This window comes from Cydia amplana, chromosome 6 (genome assembly GCF_948474715.1).
Source record: "Cydia amplana chromosome 6, ilCydAmpl1.1, whole genome shotgun sequence".
Classification (NCBI taxonomy): Eukaryota; Metazoa; Arthropoda; class Insecta; order Lepidoptera; family Tortricidae; genus Cydia; species Cydia amplana.
The window spans coordinates 18,326,866-18,344,766 of NC_086074.1; the positions used below are offsets into that span (position 1 = coordinate 18,326,866).

At 41.3% G+C, this 17,901-nt stretch overlaps 1 protein-coding gene across 1 annotated transcript; it reads right to left on the reverse strand.

Moving 5' to 3' along the window:
- Nucleotides 1-1,569: 1,569 nt before the first annotated feature.
- Nucleotides 1,570-17,711, reverse strand: LOC134649166 (protein melted). Its single transcript, XM_063503881.1, has 14 exons — nt 17,073-17,711; nt 15,836-16,090; nt 14,950-15,154; nt 13,893-14,152; nt 13,183-13,329; nt 12,401-12,555; nt 11,558-11,667; nt 10,719-10,829; nt 8,712-8,801; nt 6,814-6,938; nt 5,388-5,736; nt 3,597-3,865; nt 2,165-2,437; nt 1,570-1,832 (listed from the first exon to the last, which is right to left on the reverse strand). Exons 1-14 carry the CDS (start codon nt 17,175-17,177, stop codon nt 1,587-1,589), a joined length of 2,700 nt encoding a protein of 899 aa, XP_063359951.1. The 5' UTR covers nt 17,178-17,711; the 3' UTR covers nt 1,570-1,586.
- Nucleotides 17,712-17,901: the final 190 nt, after the last annotated feature.

Consider the following 17,901-nt stretch of genomic DNA (forward strand, 5'->3'; position numbering starts at 1 on the left):
TAAATCCTGTATCTTTAAATTTTGTGTTCCTTCGAGCCAGACAATACAAAGCAAACCTCTGTTCAGGTTTGTCTTTTTCTAATAAACAAAAATATTTATAATGACGGATAGGGAGACAAAATGGGGTTGGCAACTGTCAAAGGTTGACCAAGGTAGCCAGCAGTCGCCAGCCTAGGTTTTACCTGTCTCTAGATTTCTTCTATTAAATTTGGATTAGAGTTAGCACATAGGGCATAAAATTCCACAAAAAACAAGAATTTGACACTATCTATTTTGTAGGATTGACAGTTAAAACCTACTTCTACTGGCCAACCTATCATCGGCATATTCGATTTGACAGCCAACAACGTCATACACTATAAATGATGAGCATTCAGATCACTAAAGCGGGCATTACATTATACAATTTGCAGAGCGCTAATTAAGTGTCGCTAGGCGAGATAAAAAAAGAGCTTGTTCATTACACTACACTAGCTAGCGACGCTAGTTAGTAGGTATCCTATTTTCATTTCGGCAGTGATCATCGTTCGAATCGAACCTCATCTTCCAAACAGAGCTAGTATATCATGGCACCATCAAAACATCAAAAAGTTGGCATCGTTTTAACACTGTTGTCTAGTTCAATTTTCACGAATAAAACTCTTTAATTGTAATCTACAGTGTGTAAATCCAATACGGGCGAATATTTAAACGGTGGTTAGCATAGGACCTAAAAAGTATATTCAGATACATTTTACTTAGAAATGCAATGAAAATTTTAACCATACAAAATAATTCGGCCCGCAATGTAATACACCACACGTTACGGGATACGAGCTTTTTAAAGTAACTGTCAACGCTTGTTAGCAGTTACAATAAAAAGCTCGTATCTCGTAATTGTTTGCAGTACATTGCTGCTTGGTACATGTGAAAAAAATTAATTACGGAGTCATATTAAGTGTAACTTTAAAAAACTTTTTAATTAATGATTAGACGGGTAAATTCTTATACCTGGTTTAATTTATTGCCCGTATTGGACTTACACACTGTATGTATATGTTTTTTATCCCATAAAAATGGCATGTCCTTATAAAGTTCAATCATGTTTAGCAGTACTTCCTTTTCCCTAGTCTGCGGCTGCGTCATTTTGAACTGAAATACAATAAATAAAACATCCATACGTTCGAGTGCGTCGGTGGCGGGCCGACAACTGACCTTGCACAGTAAGCGCTAAGCGAGCTAAAACCATTTACACTATGCGTTCTAGTGCGCTAGTTAGCGCTAGTGCGGCAGAGCACTTGCGATCGCACTAGATTGGGCCACTAACTGGCTAGCTGCCTTTACACTATGCTAAATTAGTGCGCTAACTGAGCTAGCGCTCTGCAAATTGTATAATGTAATGCCCGCTTAAGTACCAGGAGCACATACCTGGTCAGAAGCTCCTGAGCGTAAGTCCGCGCGCCGGCAAACTATTAGCTTTCGTGCGTGATGCGCTTGAGAAGTCGCTACGGCTATGCTAAATTGCGTCTATTCTTCTTCCTAATCCAAATGGATAAAACTACAAATGAAAACCATGACACTCTTAAGTACCAGGAGCACATACCTGGTCAGAAGCTCTTGAGCGTGAGTCCTCGCGCCGGCAAGCTGTTGGCCTTGGCGGGCGCGTGGCGCGCTTGAGAGGTCGCCACCGCGATGCTGAGGCACTGCGCCCACTCCTCGGCGTCGCCGGCCGCGGGCTTCAGGATCAGGGTCTGGTCTCCGGTGAAGATCTCGAAGGCCTTCGGGATGTTGCGAGCGCCGCGCGACACTTTCACTGAGCGGATTTGGTTGATGTCTATGCTTTCGCCGCCGCTCTGGAATTAAATGGAGCAACGTTTGAAATATAGTAAGCGAGAGCCGTGTAACTGGAGCTTGACAAGTAATTTTCTTCACCTAATATAATTGTTATTATGTATGTGTCGGCGGCTGATCGTAAAATCCGCCAGATCATGAAAGTCCTAAGATTTGCCCAGGAATATCTCGATCGATGGGAGCAATGCGTCCATCGATATTCCTGATGCTTATATACCGGCACATCGTTAAAATAGTTGCATTTTGAGGATGGTGTGTTTTCTGCGTGGAAAATCACTTTTTTTTATGGACTACACTATAAGTTTGGTAAGAAATACAGGGGTAGAACACTCACCGAGCCCTTGACGCTGAGATGAGCTCCGGACAGCGTGAAATATCTCGTACGCCAACGTCTGAACAACCTCCACCTCCCCTTCTTTTCTTTCAGTGTTCCCTCTATAACCGGAGCCCCCGGTTGTAGGAACCCGGGGGCCTTTTCGGGGTGTGTGCAGAGGAAGCAGCCCCACGTGGCGGCGGTGGGCGGCGCGTCGGCCTCGAGCGGGGTGGTGAGGGAAAACACGTCGAAAAAGCCGGCGGAACGTAGTTCGTTTAGCAGCATTTCTTGCTCCTGTGAACAAATTGATATTCTAAATCTTAAGTTATGGTGCCGATCGCTTTTAAAACCAGAGGATCTATACAGGGTGGGTTTTCTTTTTGGGTCAGTGAGGGCAGCTACCAGATCCCGTGCCGCTACGAGAAAACGGTCTAAGAAGTCATTTGTCAAAAATGACCTTTTTCTCGCACCCTGTATGTTTTTTCCAAAATCTGTAAAAGCCAATCTTCATTAATTTGAAATCGAGGGAAGGTCTTCTTAGACCGTTTTCTCGTAGCGGCACGGGATCTGGTAGCTGCCCTCACTGACCCAAAAAGAAAATCCACCCTGTATACCGGGTGGTCCCTGTAAATGTAATAGGAGCAATTTTATTTTTATTGATAAACATGTTTACATGACTTTACAGCTAAACCAATGCGTCACCAAAACTTAGACTAACAGCAATAATACTTATAACAACAATAATAGCACATTACACTAGTATAGACAAATTACATAGGAACAGTTGAGCACCTAGCATCCATCGTCTCACAGAATCTTATAAAAGAATTTTATAAAAGACAATTTTTTTTGCGACTTCGGCATCGGTCCCTTAATAAAAGTTGTTCAGTACGACCTTTTTTTCAGCATTAGAAAGAACTTGCAAGAAGATAAGCGATCTTGACATGTCTTTTAATTGAAAAACGCTTTTTAAAAATCAAAAACTATTACTTATGAAAGCAGAAGAATATAAATGATCGTATTGGATTTATAATTGTTACATATTTGCCGTAACTTATTTTTAAAATGTGTTTTTCAATTAAAAGACACATCAAGATTGTTTACCTTATTTCTAATGCTAAAAAAAAACAAACTATAGAAAGTCACTACGCAGAGTATGGCTAGTCATTAAAATTTCACCCCGTAGATATCGTACGTCACCACAGACAAGACATCCTCTAGACTGAGCATAGTAACGCTACCCCCTCTGCCACTTATACGGTAGTTTTACTCCATCTTCGAGTCAATCCCGCGCCGTGATTGGTCCGTGTCTTTGAACGGACCAATCACGGCACGGGATTCGCTCACCTCGTCCCCCTGCAGCCCCGTATTTTTGGCAGCATCGGTTTCATGAAATAATTGCTCTAAACTCAGTCTAGAGGATTCCTAGTCTATGTACGTCACATTCCAATACCTTGATGCCGGGGAAAGCGCTGGTGACCAGCGTGAGGAAGGTCTTGTTTTCACACTTGAGTATGTCCCAGCAGTGTTTGAGGCTGGCGACGGAGGCGTCCCGGGAGGAGAGCGCGGCGGCGTGGCGCGCCTGCAGCGCCAGGAACATGAGGTGGACCCACACGCGCGGCGCGCGCGTGCGCATGCTGAACAGCGTGCGCGAGTACAGGCAGTGCGGCCCGCGGGTGCCGCACGAGAACTGCAGCCGCGCCTGCTTCTTGGACCGACGTTCTGGGGGGACAAACGCATGTTTTTAGGGTTCCGTATAGTGTTCAATCGCTCACTCGTGAGGCACCTCATTTGTACCACTCATTTTGTTAATTTGTCGCAGTATTTCGTACCGCAAAAATGTCTTACTTCACTCCTCTATTCATTTTACTTGATTCTAAAATTATCTTTCTCCTAAAAGTTCTATTCTTAACCACCAGAATTGCACTCCAATTAAATATATGTTACTATTTATTTATTTATAAAGGAAGTGATGAATACATAAATATGTATATACATTAAATATTTTTGTCGCCGTTGGAATGAATGGAATAGTCGACGCTGAAAATATGCTAGTACCTCACCTCATTTGAAGTAAGACATTGTAACACCTCATTTTAGAAAATGAGGTACTCATACAACTCATTTTAAATTGATGTCCTACCCATCACTAGTTCCGTACCCAAAGGGTAAAAAAAGCGGCCAAGTGCGAGTCGGACTCGCCCATGAAGGGTTCCGTATTTAGGCGATTTATGACGTATAAAAAAAAAACTACTTACTAGATCTCGTTCAAACCAATTTTCGGTGGAAGTTTACATGGTAATGTACATCATATATTTTTTTTTAGTTTTATCATTAAAAATGTTTGAGTTTCAGTTCGAAGTATGGGGAACCCCAAAAATTTATTGTTTTTTTTCTATTTTTGTTTGAAAATCTTAATGTGGTTCACAGAATACATCTACTTACCAAGTTTCAACAGTATAGTTCTTATAGTTTCGGAGAAAAGTGGCTGTGACATACGGACGGACAGACAGACAGACATGACGAATCTATAAGGGTTCCGTTTTTTGCCATTTGGCTACGGAACCCTAAAAACGGGACCCTATTATTAAGACTCCGCTGTCCGTCCGTCCGTCCGTCTGTCACCAGGCTGTATCTCATGAACCGCGATAGCAGTTGACATTTTCACAAATGATGTATCTCTGTTGCCGCTATAAGAACAAATACTAAAAATAATATAAAATAAATATTTAAGGAGGGCTCCCATACAGCAAACACGATTTTTTTGCTCTATTTTTTGTTGATGGTGCGGAACCCTCCGTACGCGAGTCCGACTCGCACTTGGCCGATTTTTTTTTATTTAGCATTAAAAAAAAGGTCTAGTAAAATTTTGACTAGGTATTGGAATTCTTTTTAAAAATAAGTAACTTATGAAACCAAATTGCCGGCGCCGGTAACCTCAAAGACACTATAATCACTAAGTACATAATATAAAACAAAGTCGCTTCCCGCTGTCTGTCTGTCTGTATGTATGCTTAGATCTTTAAAACTACGCAACCGATTTTGATGCGGTAAGGCTCGAACACACTGATCCTGTGTTTCTGACTGGTGTTTATCATGATGAAACTAAAGTGTTGTTTCGTCGAGACCTTACTGTGACGATATGGCCTAGCCTAATGTGCCATACGCCGTGATTCAAACTTGAACTATATTCTGACTTGATGATAATATTGTAGAAAGATAAATAATAGTAAAACCAAATTACCTTCAATGGTGCATTTAGCCGGCGGTGGCAATCTCAACGACACCATATCCATATAGGCCTTGATTTTATCCAAATGCTTCTCACAGAAATGCTGCACCGTATCTCTCATAGGATACGGCTCGAACACGCTGATCCTGTGGTTCTGGCCGGTGTTGATCATGGTGACGCTGGTGTTGTTGCGCCTCGACGTGACGGTGACGGCCGGGGTGACGACGGACACGTGTCCGAGCGCGGCCGCGGGGTGGGGGAGGGGGAGGGGGAGGGTGTCGGCCGACTTGCCCGTTAGGGGGTTCACTGAGATGGACTGGGTGGATAGGGGAGGGTTGGTGATTATTGTCGGCCCGGTGCTCTGTGGAGGTAAAGTTTACAAATACAAATACGTTAAGTTTACGTTATTCTTTTTTTATTTGTACGTGAAGAGTTTCGGTTTAATTTTGCATGCATAAATAACAGACCCAGTGCACAATTAATATATAATTTTCAAATTAAACCTTTTGTAAAACAAATAAAGTAGCATTTCTTTTGTTTAACTGATTTTGAGAACAAATCCTACCCAATTTTTATTTTTAATCTTTTTGCATGGTGGACTTTAAGAGGATTCACAATTAATTGGGTTACAAAACTTTCAAATATATGTATTTAGTTTGTAAAAAAATTGAAAACATGAAGTATGCTAACGAAAGTAAAGCTTTTTTATAGAATATTATTTGTCTCGATGAAGCGTTAAAATCCATATCGGGTTACCGAATAGGGATGTTGACAATTTTTTGGAACTGGTTTCATTTTGTAGATAGACACGTAATAATTACAGAAAAAAATATTAAAAAAATATATTCATTAATTTTGAATAAAAAAACATGTATAATAAGTTTCGTGTTTAAATTTCGCGCCTAAACGCTCCAAACTGTCACGTGACCTTGATGACGTAACGGCGTTTTAAACAAACTTCTGTCAGTCATTATTTTAAATTCTTTATATGGCAACCGACAAATTTTTTTAAGCCATAACACACTACCGCATCGGACAGCGACCTTCTTTCTCGCTCTAACTTATAGCTGCGTCCTTAACGCACCACCTTACACACTATCGATTCGTGCGCCGCACCGCACCAAGATCGCGTTTCGGTACGATAATCTGTAGACACTTAGGCAGGTTTTATAACTTGTCTTTGGTGATTCCACTGTGATTACGTCACGCGCTCCGATTGGCGTTTGCAGTCACGTGATACTGGGCATTATTTTAAATACTTTTGATTATTGTTAATTTATTTATTACGCATATTTACACTTGCAAAATATGATTTTCCGTGTTCTAATATTCCCTGCTATGGTAAAAACATAACATGTTATATATTCGCGATTCATGTCAACATCCCTACTGTATAATATTACATTAAGGTTCATATTAATATAAATATAGTACTCACGTTATGATGTGTGCCAATGAGTATGTTGTGCGTGTGCGGCGCGGGGGCGGGGGCGGGCGCGGCGCGCGGCGCGCGGCCCAGGGCGGTCACCGTGACGCCCGCCGTGCGAGACTTGTTGGCCGCCGCTACAACAAATAGTAACTATAGTTGGTCAAACCTATTTTCACCTCAGCAGCTCGAACAAGGGTACTTCGCTACTTAAAAACAGTGAGCAAAATCGCATTTTGCTCACTGAGTGAGACAAAATGACATTCAAGTGACCTTATTATTCAAATGTCATTTCAACATGCGGGGTCTAATACAAGTTCGAAATACTTGGATTCTATTATCTCTGTCCCTTTCACGTCTTTACCAAAAAGAAAGAGACAAAAAAAGTTCAAACTACATTCAACGGTACATTGACGGTTTATGATAGACCCCCGAAAAACGTCAGAACGCATCGTTCCAAAATACATACGAGTATGGATTCTTAATCTATCTAATACCTTTAAACGAGCAATTCTTGTCTATTTATTTATTTATATATATATATATATATTTCGGGGATCTCGGAAACGGCTCTAACGATTTCGATGAAATTTGGTATATAGGGGTTTTCGGGGGCGAAAAATCGATCTAGGTAGGTCTTATCTCTGGGAAAACGCGCATTTCCGAGTTATTATATGTTTTCCGAGCGAAGCTCGGTCACCCAGATATCAATTAATTAATGAAAATAAAATTTAAGATTTCATTAAAACTGATACAAACACTATATTTTACGTTATTTATTGTACGATTAAAATAATGAACTCAAAAAATACCCAGAATATCACGTAAAATAAATAATTATAGTTTTAAGAATCTTTATTATAATTTACAAATAGTAAGTATCCGCAATTCGGACCGTATCTTACAATGTTTTTTTTTTACAAAAAAAAAGTTGTTGATTGAAGTGTCAATCAATTGATGGTCGTTGATTCCATATATTACCTTATTTAACTGAAATTTACTAAGTTTTGTTTCTGTGTTTGATTGTGGTAATTCAACTTAATTGTTAGTATATCTTAAGGAAGCATGAGTTAATAGGTAAGTGATGAAGGAGGATTACATTTTTCAGGTTGTCTAATATGTTCTCACTGCTGAGGTGAAAAGTTTTGTGAACTACACGAGATCAATTTTTTTTACAAATCGTGCGCTTTTGCGCCTTACTACGCTTAAGATTCTAAATTGTGAATCTACTATAGAATCTTTCGCTTGCACGGGACTAATATATAAGCACTCGAAGAAATATCAAACTTTGATCTCTTGTACAAATAACTATTGTCAGTCAGTAAGAACCAGGAAAACTATACTCATCCTTTTCTTTTGGGTGCTAGTACAAATGTAAGACAAAGATAGTATGATTAACTATGTTTGAAATGACAAACTATATGTAGAAATATAAAATAAAGTACTAAGTAAAGTTACAACAGGTTTATGTACAATCTCATCAAGTCATCTCCAAACACATTGCATATAAAAGGGTCGTCTGCGAGAGTACCCTATATTGACCTAAGGATTTGAAAGTTGTGCGTGACATTCCCGAATGTTCCAAGCGAAAATATATCACATTTCACAACAATTACCCCTATAAGGAGCGAGCAAGAACTGTAGTTTATTGCAAAAAAGTTTCATCACTGACTTCTCCATATTCCGATTCCTTAAGATAAGGAAAATTAAAATAATTTATTTACAAACAAGATATATACAGTGGTATTACTAAAATAAATTAATAACCAGCTTAAATCTAAAATAGGCCCTTGAGGCATTGTACCAAGGATGCTGGCGACATTTCCTCGCTGTGTCGCAATGCTGATACGTTGTGCGAGGTAGCCGCCAGCTCTTCGGTCACCGGATAAGAAAATATATGGATACTATACCTGCATTAGCTGCGTTGTTCTGTTGCGAGTTGATCTGCTGGGACGACGAGAGCCGCGTCATACTCTTGTGCAACCCCCCGACCGAGCCTCCTGTCAACAAATGAACAAATTAGAACAATTTATTTGTAAAGATATAGTACAGTCGCCATCATATACATCGGAGCGGCCAAGGCGCTCACAAATATCTAAACACGCCCCTATTGTCAAGCCGTTAGAGTCGGAGTCCCGTTGTTTCCCATAAAGTTATAAGTCATAGGTAATGTATTGTTTGTCATATTATCGTTAGTCATAAAACTGAAACCGTTAACCGTTAACATTTCAGGATTTTCGTTAGGTTATCCTATAGATTAATTAGGTTAGGTTTGTTTCATGGCAATCCTGAAAAGTGACGCGTTTCTGAACCAAATGCATTACGAATAACTAAAATGCGGGCAAACCATACATACATTATGGCTTAAAACTATTTGGGAAACAATAGAGACCCGTTAGAGTCGTGTTCAGATATTTATGAGCACCTCGTCCGCTCCGATATATCTGGTGTGTCAGCACCAGGGATGTTGCGAATATCCGCATCCGCATCCGGAACCGCGGAACTTCCGCATTATTTTCAACATCCGCATTTGCATCCGCATCCGCATCAAATCGATGCGGATTTAATGCGGATGCGGATGTGGAACAGGTCGGTACAGGAACGTCTCAGCATCGGCGTAAGTGCTAGACTGCTAGGTAATTTAGTCATTAGCCAAAAAAACCTATTAGAAATTAGCAGTCAAGCGTGAGTGGGACTTAATGTACGGAACCCTTGGAACGCGAGTCCGACTCGCACTTGGCCGGTTTTTTTTAAATAAAAATTACTAAAATGTAATATTTGACGTTTTTTATGTACCTATCTTGACATCCGCATCCGCGGATGTGAGCCTTTAAAAATCCGCATCCGCATCCGCGGATGTCAAAAAATCGGCATCCGCAACATCCCTGGTGTGTCACCACAGACAATCTAACCTCTAGACATAGCATAGTCGCGCTACCCCCTCTGCCACACATACGGTAGCATTACTCCATCTTCGAGTCAATCCCGTGCCGTGATTGGTCCGTGTCTTCGAACGGGCCAATCACGGCACGGGATTTGCTCACCTCGTCCCCCCGCACCCCCGTATTTTTGGCAGCATCGATTTCATGAAAGAATAGGGATGTTGACAATTTTTTGGAACTGGTTTCATTTTGTAGATAGACACGTAATAATTACAGATAAAAATATTAAAAAAATATATTCATTAATTTTGAATAAAAAAACATGTATAATAAGTTTCGTGTTTAAATTTCGCGCCTAAACGCTCCAAACTGTCACGTGACCTTGATGACGTAACGGCGTTTTAAACAAACTGCTGTCAGTAATTTTTTTAAATTCTTTATATGGCAACTGACAATTTTTTTTAAAGCCTTAACACACTACCGCATCGGACAGCGACCTTTTTCCTCGCTCTAACTTATAGCTGCGTCCTTAACGCACCACCTTACACACTATCGATTCGTGCGCCGCACCGCACCAAGATCGCGTTTCGGTACGATAATCTGTAGACACTTAAGCTTTGGATTCCTCCGAAAGCGGTGCCGTCATATAGCGGCCGTCTCCATACTAAATAATACGGCTAAATATGGATGTCGTAGTATTTGTATGGAGACGGCCGCTATATGACGGCACCGCTTTCGGAGGAAACCAAAGCTTTAGGCAGGTTTTATAACTTGTCTTTGGTGATTCCACTGTGATTACGTCACGCGCTCCGATTGGCGTTTGCAGTCACGTGATACTGGGCATTATTTTAAATACTTTTGATTATTTTTAATTAATTTATTACGCATATTTACACTTGCAAAATATGATTTTCCTCCTTCTAATATTCCCTGCTATGGTAAAAACATAACATATTATATATTCGCGATTCATGTCAACATCCCTATTGGCCTAAGCTCAGTGTAGAGGTTGGATTGTCAGTGTGTGTCACTCACCGGCCACGTTGAGGCGGGTCATGCTGCGCGGCTGCGGGCCGGGGTGCAGGCGGCCCGTGCTGCGCGAGTCGCCCAGCTTCGCGCGCCGCGTGTAGCCGCCGCTCCATGCCGCTGTTGGTGACAAAAAAAAAAGTTAAAAGCAATGAAAATTCATAGCGGCCTGCTACGCTGGTACTTTTGTGAACGGCCAGCTTCCAGCAAAACGTGTGGTCTGCCCGTAAAGTAAAAAAAAATACCGGTCCAATGCAAGTCGGACTCACGTTCCAAGGGTTCCGTACAGTACCCAATTTTTAATAATGTATTTTTTTTATGTGGAACGTGAATGAAATTTAAAAACCCCGTAGGGGTCGGATCAAAAACTAAGTAATTAAGTAATAGGTTTTCCTGTCATCTATAGCTAAAGAACAATTTTGAGTATTTTTCCCAAAATTTGAGACCCAGTAGTTTCGGAGATAGGGAGAGGGATGGTCGGACAGACAGACAGACGCACGAGTGATCCTATAAGGGTTCCATTTTTTCCTTGTAAGGTACGGAACCTTAAAAATCACCGTAAGAGTAATAGAGAGGCAGACTACTTTAACAGGCAGACACAGACAAGACATCCTCTAGACTGAGCATAGTAACGCTACCCTCTCTGCCACTTATACGATAGTTTTACTCCATCTTCGAGTCAATCCCGTGCCGTGATTGGTCCGTGTCTTTGAACGGATCAATCACGGCACGGGATTCGCTCACCTCGTCCCCCCGCACCCCCGTATTTTTGGCAGCATCGGTTTCATGAAATAATTGCTCTAAACTCCGTCTAGAGGATTCTTAGTCTATGCAGGCAGACAACGTACCGGTAGTTTGCGATGTCGCATTAGCGGAGGTGGGGACGGGCGGGGCTGAGCCGTTGGCGCCGCCCAACTTCACTATGGTAACGCCGCCTGATGTGCGATTTACTTCGGAGCTGAAACAATGCGTAATTTAGTATACCTAATTTTAACTTTAAACAAATCTGTGGTCACGCTTTATTGACTATTCAGTGATGCCAATATATACAGACTGGACGCACACGACTGGCGCAGCGGGCAACGATGCGAGCGCCGTCATTCGCCGTCCGAACAAAACTAAAGGCTCATTTAGACGGTGCGAAAACTCGCGTGGGAGTTTCATTACATTGCGTTATTTGATCGGTCGGCTGAATTGATGTAACCTCAATGGTTTGCAACGTAACTAACATCACATGCGAGTTCACACGCCGTCTAGGTTAGCCCTAAACTACCGGTCGCGTCCAGTCCGCCGACTTAGGGCCACACCACACTAGCGTCCCCCGACGTCGGCGACTATGGCTCTATGGCTGGTGCTCCACGCAACATTGGCGCAACCACAGAATAAATAATAGTACTAGGTACAGAAGACTCACTCTCTAACAAAACGCGTCTGTTACGATCAGCACAGATATGGGCGCTAGGTGGCGACAGCGCCACGCGCGGCTTATGGCTTTCCCCAAAATTGGGGTGGAACGGATGTACTTTTAGCTACCTGTAGCAAAGCGACGAAATCGCGAAGTGAGCCACGCCTGACGCAACTGCGCAGCGACGCTATTTTCCATAGCGCTGACTAGACGCCGACGTTCTAAAGACGCTAGCTACTAGTTATTATGTTAAGTTTAGTTCTAGGGCGATCGGTTGTGTTCTTACCTATGGTTAGACCGCACGGCGGCGAGGACGCGGTCGGTGAAGAGCGCTGGGTAGGCGCTGCACAGCGCAGTACACTCGCGGACTAGCGACGCGCCCACCGCGCCGCCGAAGCTCATGGACTCCAGGATGAAGTTCAAGGCTTCTTGGGCGCGCTCCTGTTGACAAAAAATGTTTTAATAAGTATAGAGAAATGGTCCTTCGAACCGGATAAGAACGAGGTGGTTCATTAAGGGTCGGTTGCACCAAACTGTTGCCATCGTTAAAGAGCTCGCTAAATTTTATTGTATGGAAAGTTTCATAGTAAACCGCCGGGGCGCGCCGGCTGACGTTGATCTCAGTCTGTCAAGTGCGGTTGGTGCAACTGGCCCTAAGTCATGCCTAAGCGATTTGTTTTTCAATTACCCGAATTTATCCAGCAGATTAGTAAGTGTAGCACTAAATTGACACAAAAGCAAGATGACTGGATAGTAAGTTGGTCAGGTGCAACCATAAATTATTCTTTTGAGATATTTTTACAACTAAAATTGGAAAAAATATTTTTATCTGTAACACGGAGGCTCGGCGACGAGTGCAACGTGTTGCGGGTGTCTCGTGTAACGTGTTACAACTGACCTTGGACGTGTAGCCCATCTGAGCCAGCGCGGAGGCGACGAGTGCGACGTGTTGCGGGTGTCTCGTGTAACGTGTTACAACTGACCTTGGACGTGTAGCCCATCTGAGCCAGCGCTGCGGCGACTAGTGCGACGTGTTGCGGGTGTCTCGTGTAACGTGTTACAACTGACCTTGGACGTGTAGCCCATCTGAGCCAGCGCGGAGGCGACGAGTGCGACGTGTTGCGGCGTGGCGTGCGGCGCGCGCGCAGCCCGGCGCAGCGCCGCGCCGTGCTCCAGCACCAATGGGACGCGGGCGCGGGACACGCACACTATTAGCTGCAATATTATAACACGGTATGAATTCATAGAAGATACGATCAGAAAAAAATAGTGCACAATGCGTCCGCTAGCTGGCGCGGTTGCACGGAGCGGGTGAGCGGGTTAACGAAAAATAGTATGACCAACGCAAACTGGCGCGGACGCGTGCGACGGATTTTACCTACAATATGGTTCACGCGCACGTGCGCCCGTGCAATCGCGCCAGCTAGCGGACGCCGTTTATGTTACATGCTAGTCATGTAACCTAACGGCGTCCGCTAATAATGTTTTGTAGTGTGAATCGTCCAACATTCGTTTTGTCTAATTCAACACCTTAGATCGGTTAGCCACAATTTACTTGTTTCTACCTATATTTATGTATACATAATTAGTATACATAAATATAGGTAGAAACATGTATTATTTTTAAACTATTACCAGTTTGGTGGTATTTTCTAGGTATTCGGGGGCGCCATGGTAAAGTGTACTGTGTACTCGATCCCATGGCGCTCTCGCAAACGCCCAAATTGCATTCGCCCACTCCCTGAACAAAAATAAAAAGGTATTCTCTGATAACTTACTTGCAGTATATCCACGCACATGCACCCCGGATCATTCTGACTGGTCGTATGCGGGCACAGATAAGACAGCAACTGCGGTATGCTCGTCTTCAGCGCCTCCGGTCTCCTAGCGGCTATCTGTTCGAAGAGTGCGAACAGGGAGTTCTTCTCGACTTGCTCGGCGTGGGGCAGGAGAGAGACGAGCGCCATCACGTGGCCTTCTAGCGGCTCCGGGCAGACTTCGTAGAGGTTGGTCAAGATGCGGCTTAGGGGATAGTTCCCTAGAAAAAATTAACATATTAAAACAAGTGAAGTAGAATATAATAGAATAGTTTTTTATTCATAAACACACAGACGATACACATAATGATACACATAATTACACAAAAAGAACATAATGAAAATAAAGTGTCACGAAATGGCCCCATCTCAGCATGTTGCTGGCGACTTCCAGCGCTGATCTTCCGATGAGACCATCAAGTGATAAATAATGACGGAAGGTAACAGACAAAAATATAAAAACATAAAACACAGTTTACACAAACGGATTCAAATAGTACTCCTAGCAGCTACGTACATGCCACTGCTGGGCACAGACCTCATCTCACAAGGGTGTTTGGCTGTTAAACCCAGGTTCCCACGCTAGCATAATGCGAGTTACAGCATTTACTACCAACTTGCCATACAATAATAAACTCTCCCTACCCATAATAGGGTACATAATAGAATGCGTGCTGTAATATATTAACTGGACTACCTGCTTGTCTAAACTGAGCTCTCACCCGTCAGTCCATAATCATCTGCACATGTGGTTTCAGCAACATGGCGTGATGAACAGCTGCTAGAGAGAGATAGCGAGCCATGTGACGGGATACTTATCTCACTATTGCCTTTATGTAGGAACTTGCTTATCTAAACTGAGGTCTCACCCGTCATGATAGAGTCCATGATCGTCTGCACATGTGGTTTCAACAGCATAGCGTGATGAACAGCTGCTAGAGAGAGATAGCGAGCCATGTGACGAGATACTTATCTCACTTGCCTTTATGTAGGAACTTGATCTAAAATGAGGTCTCACCCGTCATGATAGAGTCCATAATCGTCTGCACATGTGGTTTCAGCAACATAGCGTGATGAACGGCTGCTAGAGAGAGATAGCGAGCCATGTGACGGGAGATCTCGCGGTTCCCCTTGTGTAGGAACTGAACTGCGACGGGCAGGAACAGTTCCATCACGTTCTTGTTGCCGCTGATCTCTTTGTCAGATTGGATTGGGAAGGACACCTGAAAAGTTACTTAAAATCACTACACCTTATCAACAGTCCTTTGCAGCGTCTGTCTGTTTGTGTGTATGTATGTTCGCGATAAACTCGAAAACTAGGAACGAATTTTCATGCGGTTTTCACCTATCAATAGAGTGATTCTTGAGGAAGGTTTAGGTGTATAATTTGTTAAGGTTTTGTGTAACCGTGCGAAGCGTGCATCATTCAGGCATACTTGAAGAGGTGAATATATGTTTAGGTCAATAAGATCATAGTGAACAACTTTTACAATGAGTTCTAAATCGCAAAAAAATGATAAATTTTTGCTGATGATGTTGATCTCCTTTTTTTGAGACATAAATAAGTTAATTAGTTACATAATAAACATTAATAAGTTTTTTTGAGAGTTCAGGTAAAAGTTGTAATTTGTTTCAAAAATTGTTGAGTATAATCCATGTATTCACAATCCAGAGCATCCATTTATTCATCAATTAAAAGGAATTGATTCTTTCCTTTTCTGTCCTGCAGTTTGGCAGAAGAAAAAAATATGTATATTAGGGTTTATTTACTTTATTTCATCTGAATAAATGATTTATTAATTTTTTTTTTCATATTGACAATACTTGGTTTGGGCACAAAATGAGCCACTCGCAAAAATCCACCCATTTTGTAAATGGAACGTTTTCAATAGCAAAATACTTACCAAAACAATACAAGCAATAACATCCGACGCTATTTTAGCATGTGGTGGATCATCATCCCGCAAATGCCCCACCGGCATCAAATTATGGTGCAAGCAAGACTCCAGTAACGCCACCAAAGCCCCGCAGTATTTCTCGAGTGTTCCTGTCTCTTTCACGCATGATGTAACGCGCGTCACGCATATCTCGATCAGGGCTTGGTCGTGGTCATTGCGGATGTAGTCGGGACGGGACGAGATCTCTGTTATTTGTTTTAGCTGTAACAGGAATTAAAGAATTTGTGATGATGTTAAGGAAATATTTTTTTGGTGTTATTACTGCAGTGTAATATAACTTTTTTTTTAATGGTGGTAATTAAATCCAAAGCAGACACTTTTGGTTAATATGCTTTGGATATTTTGTAAAAAGTCACTTATAGTTGAATAGGTAGGTAGGTAAGGTTGTATTATAAGGTGTACAAAAAGGATTTCAACATTTCTGAATCTTAAGTATTTAAATACTATAAAGATAATATTTTAGTTAAAATATTAAAGTAGGAACCCATATAAAACCTTCAATTCCTTCAAAAGCAATAGTGCTATACTTATTTGATAAAGTAACAAAGATATTGCAATAATATAAAGGTTGTCTGGAAGAGATCGCTTTTTAGCGATAAGACCGCCTGTTGTTTACCACTGCTTGTGTTTCTGTTTTCTTTTTGTATTGTTTTCTTTTATTGAGGTGTGCAATAAAGAGTATTTGTATTGTATTGTATAATAAATCAAGGCTAACAAATGATATAGCTAATAAAGTATTTATATGATTTAAATAACATAAAAATAAATTGATATTTTCTTTTTACAGTATCAATGTAATGCAAACACCTAATCTTGATCTTGAATGATTATGAACTTAAAATTCTACCGATTTGCTAAAGATACCTATAAAGCATCTAATTTAAATGTAAATTAACCTGATTATCATAATAAATTCACATTAAATGTTTCTCAGCGTATCTGGGATCATGTTACAGTTACACAAATAAGCTGCTAAAAACATAACAACTTTCATAAGTAGTCTGATTTATAAACAAGTTTTAAATGCAGTTATTGATAACACTGAACAAAACAATGTAGACAATAGTAAAGTGACATCATTTCATTCCATATTATCATAACTGAGACAAATTACAATGATCTGTACTATATCATGTTTTCGAACTTTAAAAACGACATACAGAAAACTTTCAAAGTATTTTACCACTTCGTTCAGGTCATCGACGATCTCGCTGTCGGTGATGGAGAACAGGTCGCCGGCGCGCGTGAGGTCCCTCTCCGTGAGGACGTGCTTCAGCAGGTCATGCATCGTGAAGTCTCCGGGTCTCGGCTGGGAGCCTCTCCACTTCTAAACTCGCATAGTGCTCAATCACCACGAACTACTTGAATCGACACATCACACTCACTTCACCGGTTATTGCTCACATTCCATAGCTTCTTTCTGTTAATAGCTTAAACATTCAAGACGAAGAAATACAGCAGCAAATCATTTTTAGCGGTGTTTTAGCAATATTAAAGTAATTAGAACCGAGTCGGTCGAGAATGTCGAGATCGTACTTTCGATAGGAAAAGTAGAAGTTCCGTTTCGTTTCTCAAATCCAGACAATTACACTAATTTGAATCACTATAAAAAGATTTCAGATAACGAAATACAACTACGCCCGTATGTTATTTTAATGTGAACTTATATATTGGAAATAATTTTTCACTTCTTGCTTACAGTGTTTGTAAATTCATGCAGAAAACTTGAAAATAAATTGTTTACAAAAAGCTCGATTCGTTTCTTACTGGAACGGAACGTATTCTAGAAACGTCATCATTCCAATAAGTACTTTATAGTCCAATATTCACAACCGATTTATTGATATTGATTTCAAACCTTTAAATTAAATTACATTTTTCATATAAATCCGTTCAAATTATTCAATCGTAAAACATAAACTTTATTTATAAAAATGTCTCATCAGCGTTAAAATTTTCGAGGTACTAATTCATAAAGTAAAATAACACTTGATTTATTCTCATTCACTTTC

Coding starts and splice junctions, on each gene's coding strand:
- LOC134649166 (XM_063503881.1), bottom strand. CDS start 17,177: ATGCATGACCTGCTGAAGCACGTCCTCACGGAGAGGGACCTCACGCGC. Junction 13,330..13,892: donor TGTGCGTGGATATACTGCAA/GTAAGTTATCAG, acceptor ATAATATTGCAG/CTAATAGTGTGCGTGTCCCG. Junction 1,833..2,164: donor ATCTCAGCGTCAAGGGCTCG/GTGAGTGTTCTA, acceptor ATTTAATTCCAG/AGCGGCGGCGAAAGCATAGA.